The following is a 14940-nucleotide window of genomic DNA, read 5'->3' on the forward strand; positions in this document are numbered from 1 at the left end:
CGTTTGTTCCTGCGTGAATGTGAACGATTATTGTCTCTGCAGAGAAAAACATACACACCTTCATTAAATAAGTCGTGACCTCGGCACATCCCGTCAGGCGTATTGACCTGTGAGTGACAGGGGATGACGGCCGCGGTGGGACTCTCTCCAAACAGACCGGGCGGCTTTACTCCCGTGACCTTTAACCTCTGGCTCTGTGTCAGTCTTGCAGTGGGGTTTACCTCATCTGGGCAGGTGACATCATGTGGTTTCACCCTCCCTGCGCCTCACCTCGCTGTCTCTTGGCTGGCTGAGTTCACACTGAGCTCTGAATGCCTGCAGTACACCCAACCTCACTGATAGAGAGGCATCGGTGCATGCCCACCTAAAAGTATTTTAGAGTTTTTGACCAGTTGGACTGACTTCCTGTCTTGTAACTCTTGTTAAATGGGGGCAGAGATCTGCAGTCTGAACCGGGCTGGTTTCAGCTCCAGCTCTTATTTCTGTTTGCTTTTCCTTTGCCAGATGGTGCTTTCCTGCTTTCTGGGCTTTTCTCATATTTTGGACTGTGAGCGCCCTGTCCTCCTCCTCCTCCTCCTCCTCTTCCTCCTGTTCACCTCCCCTCTCTGAACCGGTGTCAGGTAGACGCTGTAAAAGCAGTGCAATGGATACCTCCTCACCTGCTCCTTCCCCGGGACCCCTGCTGAGAGCAAGCTGTTGTTCTCCAGGCCCTCCTCCTCACCCTGAACACACCTGTCCACCCCCCACACCCCCTTCCCCTCACCTCCATACTGCAAAGCTGCCTCTGGCCTGGCCCTTCAATTATTAACGGGGCCTGAAGAATGCATGCAGCAGATCAGCGCTTGTTGTTTGTGTCTCTCCTGAGTGCCTGATAGAAATAGATGGAAGCACATCTGCTGTATTTAGAGAAATGATTACTAAAGAATATGAAATGATTTGATGTGAGCAAACAGAAGTGCTTTGTCTTTTTCTTGTGTTCTCGGTGTGTTTGGCCTCAGTTAGTCTGTTAAATGTTTATTTGCTTGTTCTCTTACGCTGCAGTAGTGTTTGGAGTCAGGCTGTTCACGCTCATCACAGTGACTAACGAGAAGTGGATCTTACATCGTGATGACCACTTTCCTGTTTACAAATGTTTTAGTTCTGCACCAGAAACACATGATTTTAGTCTTATTTTCCTCTCGAGAATCCTCTGTCACACCTCAGGATGTAAAGAAATGAGTCAGAGACACATCAACAAGCATAGATTTAGCTTTTAAAGCTAATTAAACTCAGAAAGGTGCTCTTCACACAGTCTGCTGAATTTAGCTGGATAGTAGAGAGCTGGATCGTCTGCAAACAAAAGGATTCTGCACTTCATTCATGTAGATGCAGAACAACAATGGGCTGTTTACACATCGTGTTTCCTCACGATGAAGGTGAATCAGTCTGCAACTGTTCCTGCTGTAGATAATCCCGTTTATTTTGTCACAAAGTAATTTCCTAAAAATAAAGCTGAGAAATTATGGCAATAGAGGTAAAATTCCAGTTTAGTGTGTCTTAGTTAAGGCTCAGTCCAGCAGACCAATAAGTTCAGAACTTTATTATCCATAGTTTTCATGTTGTCATCATTTTTTGTCCCTGAGTTTTGTGCAGCTGAAGCCAGAGAGCAGCACAGGGAGCAGCACATATGCTGAAAGAGGGGGAGGAGGAGGAGGTGAAGAAGGGGGAGGTGGTGGGGGAGCAGGTCTCATTGTTTGGTATCTCTGCAGGACTGTAGCTAATAAAACTAAACTGGGCCTGAGGGGAAGCGGCTGAACTTCCTGTAGCGGTGGTATTTATTTATTCGGAGGGTCCGTTTCAGGTCTCCAGAGTCGGCCGTAAACAAAGAGCTCTCCTCCTCCGTCCAGATCGCCTGTTTGACTCTGATTTATTTATAATTCCCTGAAACCACTCTGCGTTGCAACCCGATCGCTGCGAGCTTGTGAAAACGTCGCTTTTCTTTGAGATTCGCTAAAAAGGAAGTACTCCCCTGTCTCTCTTTTTCCCCTTTCCTCCCCCGTTTAATTCCAGCCTTCGGCCACTCACGCAAATAAATACCTTTCTACTTAAACATACATGGGCTAATTAATTTAGCCCATCTGTTCCCTTCTCTGCATCACTTCCATGACACACACGTGTTTCCCCAAACACATTTGGCTCATGTTGCACTGATAACTGGGACACCGGGAAGAAAACTGAGGCGTCTCCACAAAAAATGAAATAAACACATCTGACAGAATAAACAGAGCTTAATCCTTTCCTTTTTCACACTCTGCGAGGCAACTTCCAAACATCTGCTGCAAGAGTTCAGAGGTGCAGAGAGTTGGATCGTCAGCCGTCCGGCTAACAGATGACCCAGTTAGACCTGTTGTCCTGTAGCAGAGGGTCAAAGGTCAGTCCCCAGTTTTCAGATTGTCTCTGAGCTCCTACCTGTCATCTGTGTCCAAATCAGACCACAATCACAAGAAAAAAGTTAGGACACTTTGTTAAGATCACAAAATAATTAAAAATCATCAAGTATAGAAATCTGCATTTCATCGTTTAAAGTAAGAAGTGAACAGGTTGGACTTAATGACATCACAGAGTCATTAATTAAATAATGAGACAAAAATAATTCTGTTGTCGCAAGAAAATATTCAGGTCTTCAGTTGTTTGTTATTGTGATCATGAGAAAAAGTTTGTCTTATTTTGAAAATCTCAACAAATTATGTAAGTACAGTAACTTGATGTCCACAAACGGTTTTGGCAGCATCGGTTGAGATCACAAAATAATGAAACACTGTTTGTGATACTAAAATAATTATTTTGTGACTTGGAAGTCCTTAAAATGAAATGAATGAACTCACAGCAGCTACTGAGCTCAGATGTCAGCATCCCTGTCTCCATGACAACTCCATCCGCTGATGAAGAAGCGTGATATGGTTGAAAGCTCAGGGAAGACCTAGCATGTTTGGATGGTGGATTTATGTGTCGAATGTCATGATTTTGGTAACAGAACCGAGAATCTGACGTCACAGTAGCTGTAACACTGAAACGTTTCAAACCAGCCGGACCTCTCTGTCACAAACACGTTCACAGGAAGTGCACACAGTTCATAAATATTAACACATTACCACAGCATTAACGTAAGTTTGACGACAGTAAAAACAGACGACGTTGAGTGAAGCGTGCCCTCGGATCCGAGGCATCTCAGCTGTTGCTGCTGTGTGATTCACAAACAGCTGAATGACATGTGAGGGCCGGCCCTCCTGAGGACCAGGCAGTTGTTGCTCGTTGCTAAAACATCTGGACGGCCAACTGAGGATTTGCGTGGCTCCCCCCGGGGCCGGAGGAGCCAGTGGTATAATTGTAATATTTAGGGAAAAGTTTGGAAGGAACTTGATTTAACCCCGAAGAACAAACTTTTGGAAACTGGCTTCAGGGCTGCCGGAGAATATTCCCCCAACAGGACTGAAGGAGAGAAGAGCTCGTATCAAACAGGAAATGACATCTGATTCAAGCTCTGAAAGACGAGAGAGAACATCAGATCAACCAGGGAACCCCGGGAAAAACACTTTATAGACTTTTAATATCCTTCTTATCATCTACAACCCTGAGTCCAAAATAGTCCGGACTAAATAAAACCAGAATCAGTCATTTCTGATCAAACTGAGTTTCCAGACATCAGTTTCCTGACATGTTCCTGAGTCCAGGTATTAATCTCTTTATCCAATCACGTGTTGACAAAGTGTTGACCCTCGCTCCATCCTCGCTGTGAACCACTGAGCCTTTCAATCATGATACTCTCACCTGTTACCAATCAGCCTGTTTACCTGTGGAATGATCCAAACAGGTGTTTTTGGAGCGTTCCACATCTTTCCCAGTCTTTAGTTGCTCCTGTCACAACTTGTTTGAAACGTGTTGCTGCGTCAGATCCAGAATCAGCAGATATTTACAGAAATCACTGAAGCTGATGAGCTCAGACAGTAAATATATTGACTTTGTGCTGTTTTCAGGTCAGTTTCTGTCAGAGAGGATCAGCTGGTGATCACATCCTGTTTTATTTATATTTTAAACAGCGTCCCAGCTGTTCTGGAATCAGGGTTGTAATAACAGGATGGTAACAATAAAAGACAACCTTAACAATACTGAGAACACACATGCTCTTGTTGAGCAGCATAATCGTGTTCATCGCCCACAAGTGAAAACCCTCCCTGAAGCTGCATCACGCTCTTATTTTGTTTTAAATAAAACAGGACAAAGTTTAGGAAATACTTTAAGTACATTATTAGAATTAATAGAAGCTGTAATAAGCAGAGTTTCAGGCAAAGTGTGAAAGTGTTTGAAGTGACAAAGTGAAACTGTATAAAACATGTTGGAGTTTTCCCATTCACTTCATAACAGAGCTGTCACAGCGGCATCTAGTGGACGTTAGAGGAACTGCAGCCGAACACACTTCAAATCTGACTGAACTTCAGTTTTCAACAAATCCACAAGATCTAACCGTTAGTTCTGCAGGTGTCGATCACTCCTCTGGTAGAAGTGGGATGGCGGCGGGTTGACCTGACTGCGTCGACGCCACATGTTCGCCACAGCGCTGCCTTGTTGTTGTGTGTCTCCATTGGTAGCCTGAAGCAGACAAACAGACAGATTCCCCTCCACCTGCTGCAGCCAGGAGTGTGTGTGTGTGTGTGTGTGTGTGTGTGTGTGTGTGTGTGTGTGTGTGGGATCGATCGTCTCCCAGCAGCCTGTTTCTCTCTCTGGCAGCTGTTCCAACCAGAGGCTCCAGTATGAATATTCATGATGCACCTATTCCCAGGGCCTCAGTCCGTCTGCAGCTGGACACACACACACACACACACACACTCTCCTCATCTTCAGCATCTCCAACATCTTCAGACTCCAAGATAAACAGAAGCTTTTCGGTTGTCACTTCCTTCAGTGCTGGAAAATGAAAATGCGCTTCATGATAAGTGTGAACACCTGAAGGTTCGGGTTTATAGTAACTTGGGTTTTTTCTTTTTGCTCATTTCTGCTGTAATAAACTGGAGTTTTCATGCCAGGTTAGCAGTGTCTTCACCTGGTCTGTGCTGTCAGGGTGCGTGTTGTGTTCGCTGGTCTTCTTCTGTGAACTGTTTTTCCACTTGAAGCCACCAGTTGCTCGCTAGCTTTGTGTTGCAGTCTGACCTGTTTCTATCTAAAGCAAACCCGTTTCCATGATGAGGACGTTCAGCTGAGCCGGCTGCAGGCGTGTTCATCGAGGAGGGTGACCTCAGCATGTTGAACCTGTTCACACTGTGGGTCTGATAAAGCTTTGATCGCAGCCTGCGTCAGACTGTGAGATATCAATCTGCAGGCGTGTCAGGTCGAGTGATGAATGTCGGGTGGTGACATGATGGAAACATGCAAACAGAAACGCGTCATAAACTCAAACATTTGGCCTTTACAGGCACAGTTTTTAGAACAGATTCATTCTGTAGTTGTTAACACGGTCTCTGTTAGTCCAGCATGTGTCTATGCAGCGATGGAGTTCACATCCTGCACTTCAGTAAAAGTACTAATACCATGTGGTGAAAATACTCCTCTAGAAGTAAAAATCTGCATTATTATTAGTATTATCAGGAAAATATACTTGTTTGTGTTTTGTCGAATCAACTTCACAAACAAATTAATTTAATATAAATAAAATTTGTTAAAATAATTTCAAAGAAACCTGAAATGTTGTTACATCAAAATAATAGTTATTAAATGTTGACTAATTGTCCTTTAATTGACTCATTGATTAACTGCCTAATTGCGTGTATGTTGTGTATATTTGTTAGTAACTAGTAACTGAAGCTGTCAGATAAATGTGGTGGAGTAAAAAGTGCAATATTTCCCAAAAGTACCTCGTATTTCTATTTCAGTACAGCACTTGAGTAAAAGTACTTAGTTACATTCCACCCCTGTGTGTGTAGGCAGTAACACTGTGTTTCCTGCTGTGCTGTCATTGGTTGGTTTGGAGGCGGGGGCTCTGACCAGCTTTAAGTTTCCTCCTTCGGTTTGCTTCGTCCGTACCTGTGAGCAGGTGAGACTGCGGGCGCAGGAAGCGGCGTGCGGGCTGGCACTGGTCAGGTTACCGCCTCGACCCGGGTCACGCAAACGTAAAAGATGGTCGTGGTCGAGTTTCAGGTCTGAAGAAGTGTCATCGGTGTTATGGTGAAGGTGGAATGGAAGGGTGTAGTAGAGCTGTACGGACGTGGGAGGGATGAGGAGGTGCTGGACTCTGCTGGAACTGATCCAGGACCTTCCAGACTGGGACCAGCACCTTATTTATCACCTTCACAACCTGTAAATACATTTATGTAATATTTTATTTGTGTGTGTGTGTGTGTCTGTGTGTGTGTGTGTGTGTGTCTGTGTGCGTGCGTGCATGCGTGCGTGCGTGTCTGTGTGTGTGTGTGGGTGGGTGCGTGCGTGCGTGCGTGCGTGCGTGCATGCGTGTGTCTGTGTCTGTGAGTGTCTCTGAGTGTGTGTGTGTGTGTCTGTCTGTGTGTGTCTGTGAGTGTGTGTCTGTCTGTGTGTGTCTGTGAGTGTCTGTGAGTGTGTGTGTGTGTGTGTGTGTGTCTGTGAGTGTCTCTGAGTGTGTGTGTGTGTGTGTGCAGTACTGACACAGACGTCACTTAAACACAACTTTCAGCTTCCGTTAGCTGCCGTTAGCGTAGCAGCCACAGACAGAAGGTAACGACAGTCGTGACGCTGAACAGCTGTTTCCTGGCTCCTCCTCCTGCTGATTGGCTGGTTGTTGTGAATGTTGTGATTAATAATTTGTTTTTAGTTGAGCTGTTTGACACAGATCTGTGAAGGAAAAACGTATGAGGAGGTGTGGTGTAGGGAGGGGTTAAGGTGGTCTGTGGTGGTGTGTCACCTCCATCTTCATTGCATTAGTTCACAACATCACATTGTTTCTCTTTTTCCAACACACCGTGAACGCAGCATTACTCCTCCTCGTTTTTCTTGGCTTTTAGTGAGTCTCCTCTCCTCTTTGGAAATCCCCCTCACCTCCACTCAGAGTTAACCCGCTCCTCCATCTTCCTCCCGGGGATTTAGCGTCCCCTCCGGCCTCGGCCAACCGGATGAGGAGGCCTGAAGGGAGTGCAGGAAGGAGGAGGAAGAGGAGGAGGCGCTACCCAAGGAGAGAACAGCAGCCATGTGCTTCTCATTAAGCGCTGCGGAAATAAGTGCTGACCCGTTCACTCGGGAGGGCACATCCATTTACCGCTGCAGAGCCGACATCACAGCCGGACACAGTCCAGGAGAGACCGAGGGGGGGGGGCGAGGGAGAGGATGGACTGATGTGGGAAAGACAGGAGAGAGGAGAGACAGGGAGGCACACCAGGACGAGAGGAAGAATACTACAAATGCAGCTGAAGTGTGTTTCAGGTGGTCTGGAGGGTGGGGGAGGGAGTTAAGGTGGTGTTAGGATGGTTTGTGGTGGGGGAGGGAGTTAAGGTGGTGTTAGGATGGTTTGTGGTGGGGGAGGGAGTTAAGGTGGTGTTAGGATGGTTTGTGGTGGTGGTGGGAGTTGAAATGGAAGGAGGTCGATAAAGGTGAACGTTCAGGGTTCAGGGAGGGGATCTGACGAACTGTGGAGGAGCAGGAGGTTGTCAAGGTGTCTGTAGGATCATTATACAGCAGTCAGCATCTTATAGAGGAGTGAGGAGGTGTGAGAAAGTGTGAGGAGGAGTGAGGAGGTGTTGGAGGAGTGAGGAGGTGTGAGAAAGTGTGAGGAGGAGTGAGGAGGTGTGGGAGGAGTGAGGAGCAGTGAGGAGGTGTGGGAGGAGTGAGGAGGTGTGGGAGGAGTGAGGAGGTGTGAGGAGGAGTGAGGAGGTGTTGGAGGAGTGAGGAGCAGTGAGGAGGTGTGGGAGGAGTGAGGAGGAGTGGGAGGAGTGAGGAGCAGTGAGGAGGTGTGGGAGGAGTGAGGAGGTGTGAGGAGGTGTGGGAGGAGTGAGGAGGAGTGAGGAGGTGTGGGAGGAGTGAGGAGGAGTGAGGAGCAGTGAGGAGGTGTGGGAGGAGTGAGGAGCAGTGAGGAGGTGTGGGAGGAGTGAGGAGGATGTTCAGGTGATACCTGGAGGTGCTTGTGATGCTGCAGGAGGTTACAGGTGTTGCAGGTCTCTCAGGTGATGGGGGTGTTGGAGGCGGGGCTCGGAGGTGTAGGATGCAGCGGTGTCGGCCTGAGCAGGTGTGAGACAGAGTTAAGGTGGTCTGTGGTGTTTGCTTTGTGAGGGGGTTTGTGGAGATGAAGCACAGACTTAAGGTGGACTGGCACAACATGATTAAGGTGGTCTGTGGTTACATTGATCTGAGAAGAGAGGAGTTAAGGTGGACTGAGGAAATGTAGGAGGTAATGAAGGACAAGAGGTTGTTGAGTTTTCATTGGACACATAAGGAAATAGGAAATATCTTGAATCATGTGACTGATGGAAAGAACCAGCAGGTCCAGTCTAGATCCAGACCAGACGTCCACTGTGCTGGTTTTTTCCACCGACGGGCTCAGACTGTTATTAGAGCCTCTTTCCCAGAGCGCCAAACGCTGATGCTTCTTGAAGGCCCTCCGAAACCGAACCGAACCGAGCCGAGCCGAGCCGAGCCGTGACGCAGAGCGAGCATCCCTACAGAGAAATAAAGCCACTTAAGGTGGTCTGAGGAAGTTAAAGTCATCGTTGGAGGACTAAGTTGTGATGAATGAGATCTGCTGTGTCCTCGATGTGTTTTCAACAGCAACGGAAGAAGCATTCAGATTTTTACTTCACTAAAAGTAGAAATACCATCATCTAAAAATACTCTGATACAAGTAAAAGTCCTGCATTCTGAACCAAAGTGTACTCAAAGTATAAAAGTAAAAGTACTCATGACACCCCAAAATGGACTTCGTCTGTGTGACATCTGGATGTTATACTGTTGGATTGTTATTATTGATGCACAGCACAGCTACACACAGCACATGAGTAATTTTACTTTATAAAACTAGTAGTTAAGGTGGTATGAGGAGGTGCTAGAAGTTGTTAAGGTGGACGTTGGTGGTTAAAAACGTGTTTTTCTAGCAGGAGAGCAGACTGATCCAGATTTCAGGACAAACATGTTTGGACGTGTGCATACATCATCCACAGACCCAGATCCATCTTCCTCCGGTCCACATATGGAGGGTGGGGGTGTCGGGGGAGGAGGGGGGTGTGACGGGGTCGGTGAGTGATGGCGTCCCTGCGTCCCACTTCCTCCCGCAGCATCCTTCATCGTCCTCGCTCCCCGCTGTCGCCCCCGCCGTGTTCATCACTCTCCTCCACACTCAGGTCACACACCTCCGAGTCCACCGGGCGCACACACACACACACGCAGATACACTGAACTTGTCGTCCCAAAAGATGTTTTTGTTTTTGACCCTCTTCAGAATTAATGATCAATTCAAATTTTAATTGGTTTTATTATTTAAAATAAATTTGATGTTTGATGCTGTCACCTCTCACCTTCCAGCTGACACTTCATCTGCTTTCAGCTTTTCCTCCCCCAGTCCCTGTCAGCGTCATCCTACCATCAGCTTCCTGCAGGGCTCCGAACGTTAAAGCTGAGCTTTAAACGCTCCGAGCAGCGACGCTTCAAACCCTTTCAGTGCTTCATCTCCAAGGGACGCTTCAACTGCTTTCAGAGCTTCAACTGCAGCTCTAGTACAAGATCTCATGTGTAGCAACCACTTATAGCTGTAAACCATTTTAACGCGTTTCTTCAAGTTTTCCTCTTGAGCCAGAATCGGTTCGGAGCTCTCGGGGTCCTGGTAGTCCAGACTTTGGAGTCTCTGGGTTTCCCACTTCTTTGACTGTTTGAGAGAGTTTGAGAGCAGCCTTCTGGTTGTGAACTTGGAAATATTCTCACTTGTAGCGTGTGTTTAAGGCGGTCTGAGGAGGTGTGCAGTAGGAGGTAGTCGATGTGGGATGAGGAGGTGGTTCAGGTCTGTGGCTTTGTCAGAGGGAGTGGAGGTAGGCAGCAGTTATTTTGGATTTAAAGGGTTTCTGCTGTGAAAGTGTGGTTCATGTTCGCACAGACGATGTCGGACATGAAACTCTCCGGGTTGAATCATCACAACAGAAAGAATCTGGATCTCTGATGAAGAAGTGAGAAACATCCAGTCACTGAATGTGTCACTGACAGCGAGCTGAGGGGAAAACTCTCAGCTGTAAAACATTCAGCCCTTTAAATCTGCCGCATGTGGGCAGGAATAATCAATCAGTGGTTCCTTGTCAGGAGCTCGTCTGTGGCCACATCTCGTCTTTATGTTTGGGGCAGGAGGGCCGGGTGGCTCCTGGGTGGCCTCCCCCTCTCTCTCTGTTGGCTTTGGTGCTCAGATGTCACTCTGCTGCTGGCGGAGCTGCTGTGTTTGAACTGAATGTGTTACCATCAAACCACCAGCAGAGGGAGACATTACTCTGTGAATAGACGCCGGGGAGCCTCAGTGCTCCCCTCGATACGTCTCATTAATGATTTTCCTGCTTTAATCCTTCAAATACATGATCTCTTACATTTGTTCTTCTACAATCATTTATTTTCTTAGTGTTTGTTTGTAATTCAAACCATGTGAGTGAAGGCGATTATTGACACTGATTATTTAGCTCCATGCTGATTAGAAGAATGTGAGTCTTATTTCTCTATAAAACATTTGTGCCAGCTGGTTGTAATTCCATGAAACTGTTTCTGCTGCTTTTCATAACCGTTATAAATATCTCCAATCAGCACCTGACAGGCTTCGACTGGCTGCTGCAGAATCACAGCACATGAAGCCCGTGAATTTCTCAGCCGCGCATCTGAAGTTCAAACACAATTCTCGTATGAATTAGTCATCCGATCCCACCCCCCTCCCACTTCAAAACACTACAAGGCCACTGGCTATGGTAAATGAAGACATTAAAGGGGAGAGCGGGAGCGCATCAAGAGGATTTGGGGGGAGCTTTCTCTCCAAAAAGGCAGATTTGGCCCGCTCGGGCCCCTGACAGCAGCACATGTTGTGGGAAGATAGCGGGCGGCGACGGCGTACAAAGGCGGCCCTGAGCCGAGCCGAGCGGCGTGAGGCTCCCTGGCAATCGGCCGCCGCCCTCCGCCGCCTTGGCGCTGTCGCCCCACGTTAGTCACACCGCGGGAGACGGGGCCCGGCCTCCCGACCGCCGCCGAGGGCCACAAAAGGCCCGCTGCCGCTCTGCGGTAAAGCTCCTGTCTGCGGCCCCCCCACCTCCGGAGACAGAGACAGATATACAGCATGAGAGGAGACGACAGGACGGTGGCTCGTTCAATTAAAAAGGCATTAGAGCAGAAAGAGCAGCGGACATGACGCCGGCTGCTGCCGCGGCCTGAAACCGGCCGACCGGCCCGCCGCTCGCTCGCTCGCTCGCCGTGTGCTCTCAGCTTCCAGCTTCAGACGCCTCAAACGTTTCTCCTGGTCTCACATCAGATTTCTGCGCAGTCAAACACCAAATTTATTTTAACCTGAACCCTTTCAGAGCTCTGACTTCTGTTTTATTCTGTTTCAGACAAAAATACAAACAGTCTAAACTGAGAAATATCACCAAGCTACATTTTTTAAATTAGACACAGAAATCCACGTCTGATTCAGGTTCATTTCTGGGAGGGGTCTGTGTTTAGGTCAAATTATTTTCAGTGCTCCATCAAAAATCACAATTTTCAATTTTCAAGTTTCATACTGAAATTTTTTTAAATCCACATAAAAATGAATTTGTGATTTCCAAGCAGAGCAGAGCAGAGCCCAGACTCACAGACTCACAGCTGATCAGATTCAGCCTCATCAATACACCAACACACATGTTTAAAAATGAGCGAGGTGTTGGACAGAGCAGGTTGTCCTGGTCCTGGTCTGCAAACAGACCACATCAGACCACAAACATTCATCAGATCAAATCTCAGTTTGTAGTCGTTTCTTTTTCACCTCTAACCGTCCTTTTTCTTTTTCTCTTTTTTTTTTTAAATAAAATTAATCAATTTCTGCTTTGGCTGTTGGACCCCTGGAATCTCCTTGGGGGCCCCAGGTGGTCCCTGGACCCACAGTTTGAAAGTTGTTAATTTGCTTTGTAATTTTGTCATTTTAGGATCAAAAAAAAAAAATCGCAAATTCAGGTTGAAATTGATGAAGAACCTGATGCTCCGACCCTGTCACACCCCCCTCCTACCCCAACACCCCCACCCTCCAAGAGGCTTCAGAGCTGTTTCTGATGAAGTCAGATTGAATATAAAATAATCGTGTCCTCAGGTCTCTGAATTCATTTCTCTGTTTTATTTAAAACGTGTGTTCATTATGGTTTGAAAAGCTTTGATTTGTGCTGATTGGTCGTCCAATCAGGGAGCAGCTCCGTGACGTCCTGCGACGCGGCTGATGAGCTTCTGATCAATCACCTCTTCACTGTAATTAATGCAGCGATGCCATTGGTTCCCATCCTGCCTCACACCTGCCAGTTTGAGTGTGTGTGTGAGTGTGTGTGTGAGTGTGCGTGTGTGTGTGTGTGTGTGTGTGTGTGTGTGTGCGTGTGTGCGTGTGTGTGTGTGTGTGTCTCCAGCTGGGTGTGCAGACTCCTTGTTTTTATGTGAACAGCTGGCAGGTCTCCTATGTTGTTTTCATATTGTGTTTGGGGGGAGACTGCACATCTGTTTGTGTGTGTGTGTGTGTGTGTGTGTGTGTGTGTGTGTGTGTGTGTGTGTTGAAGCATTACCTGCCTTGTTACCTTCCAGTGTTGTTGTGTTCAGGTGAATTCACTCCATTATAAACACAGCGAGCTGATTACAGCAGCTGTCTGTCAGCGCGCTCTGTTGAACAGACTCTGGGTCAGATTCTCCTTCATTACATTTGATAACAGACAGTTTCTGCTGGGGGTCAGACTGATCTGCTGTCAGCGGATTTCTGTTCACATTTCTGCTTCCTGACAGACACAACGTTTGGATATTTGATGAGGATCAAACGTTCTCAGAGTTTAACTTTTATAATATTTTACTTTTAATTTGAAGGAAAACTCAAACTGTGTTAAACGCTGTGGAAACCTGCTGCTGAATTTTTAAATCCTCACCAAAGTCTGAAGTATTTATTTTACCTTTATTTTACCAGGACAGGTACAGGTACAGGTACAGGTACAGGTGATGCCGGGACAGAAGACCTGCACAACAAAAAGTGTGTTTCCTTTTTGTAGAAGCAAAAACGGCAAGTAAGAAAATGTGGATGAAAAAAAATCAAAATTACAACTTTAAACTTAAAACCCGCAGTGGAAATCTTTCAGCAGGACTCAGTAACCCTGAAAATCCCAAATCCATCATCACAGAACCAGCTTCAACCAGCTTCAACCAGCTTCAACCAGCTTCAACCAGCTTCAGCCAGCTTCAACCAGCTTCAGCCAGCTTCAACCAGCTTCAACCAGCTTCAGCCAGCTTCAACCAGCTTCAACCAGCATCGAACAGCTTCAACCAGTTTCAGCCAGCTTCAACCAGAACCACCAGCTTCAACCAGCTGCAACCAGCTGCAACCAGCTTCAGCCAGCTTCAACCAGCTGCAACCAGCTTCAACCAGAACCACCAGCTTCAACCAGCTGCAACCAGCTTCAGCTAGCTTCAACCAGAACCACCAGCTTCAACCAGCTTTAACCAGCTTCAACCCGCTTCAACCAGCTTCAACCAGCTTCAACCCGCTTCAACCAGCTGCAACCAGCTTCAACCAGCTTCAACCAGAACCACCAGCTTCAACCAGCTGCAACCAGTTTCAGCCAGCTTCAACCAGCTTCAACCAGCTGCAACCAGCTTCAGCCCGCTTCAACCCGCTTCAACCAGCTACAACCCGCTTCAACCAGCTTCAACCAGCTGCAACCAGCTTCAACCAGAACCACCAGCTTCAACCAGCTGCAACCAGTTTCAGCCAGCTTCAACCAGCTTCAACCAGCTGCAACCAGCTTCAGCCCGCTTCAACCCGCTTCAACCAGCTACAACCCGCTTCAACCAGCTTCAGCCAGCTTCAACCAGCTTCAACCAGCTTCAGCCAGCTTCAACCAGCTTCAACCCGCTTCAACCAGCTGCAACCAGCTTCAGCCAGCTTCAACCCGCTTCAACCAGCTCCAACCCGCTTCAACCAACTTCAACCAGCTTCAACCAGAACCACCAGCTTCAACCAGCTGCAACCAGCTTCAACCAGCTGCAACCAGCTTCAGCCAGCTTCAACCAGCTTCAGCCAGCTTCAACCAGCTTCAACCAGCAAACTCTGAATGAAACATCGTGACAAGTTTTATTTTAATATCTGTGTTTCTGCTCTGAACAACACAGGCTCCCAGATGTTAAACAGGTCGACCAAAACTCTGCTTTAAAAACAAAATGAGGATTGAAACGAGGATAAATCTGAACTTTCTCTTCTGGACAGTTTTCACTCAGAGAAATGACATGAAGTCCTCGTACATGTGGAGCTGTGATGGTCCGACCGGCCGCTGTACTGGTCTGTAGACTGGTAGCTTGGCAGAGGAGACAGAAGGAGGGATGGGGGGTGGATGCAGGAGGGGGTTTTTTTGTATTTGAGGGTGGGGGGGATCCAGCATATGCCCGGCCCCGCTGACAGATGCCTACGTTCCCCATCATCCCGCCCGCGGGCTTCCTTCTTCCTCTCAAAGAAGGCAGAATATTTTTTGGGCGCCCAGTCAGGTTGGGTCCTGGTGAAACCTGCGTGTGCGTGGGCAACGTGCTGCCGAGGGAACGGCCGAGGCATTAACATGTGTGTGTGTGTGTGTGTGAGAGAGAGCGAGAGAGCCCGGTTTAGATTTGTGAGGCAGAGAAGAAGGAGACGAAGACGAGTCTGAGGAGCTCGTCTCTTGTCAGGGTTGACTTCTGACCCCCTGCTGCTTTCCCTTCAGCGCTTACCAGATATTTTCGTTAGCTTGTATAATG

General features: G+C 47.4%; 1 protein-coding gene across 1 annotated transcript; it reads left to right on the forward strand.

Moving 5' to 3' along the window:
* The first annotated feature begins 9955 nt into the window (after positions 1-9955).
* LOC121606027 (salivary glue protein Sgs-3-like) lies at positions 9956-14270 on the forward strand. The gene is made up of 2 exons (XM_041936186.1): positions 9956-9979; positions 13341-14270. The coding sequence occupies exons 1-2, from the start codon at positions 9956-9958 to the stop codon at positions 14268-14270; spliced, it is 954 nt and encodes a 317-aa protein (XP_041792120.1).
* The last annotated feature ends 670 nt before the right edge of the window (positions 14271-14940 follow it).

This window comes from Chelmon rostratus, chromosome 4 (assembly GCF_017976325.1).
Source record: "Chelmon rostratus isolate fCheRos1 chromosome 4, fCheRos1.pri, whole genome shotgun sequence".
In the NCBI taxonomy this organism is placed as follows: domain Eukaryota; kingdom Metazoa; phylum Chordata; class Actinopteri; order Chaetodontiformes; family Chaetodontidae; genus Chelmon; species Chelmon rostratus.

Excerpts from the sequence above, each read along its gene's own strand:
- LOC121606027 (XM_041936186.1), top strand. The coding sequence starts at position 9,956 with ATGTGGGATGAGGAGGTGGTTCAG. Across the intron at positions 9,980-13,340 it reads GGGATGAGGAGGTGGTTCAG|AACCAGCTTCAACCAGCTTC; the intron begins GTCTGTGGCTTT and ends CCATCATCACAG.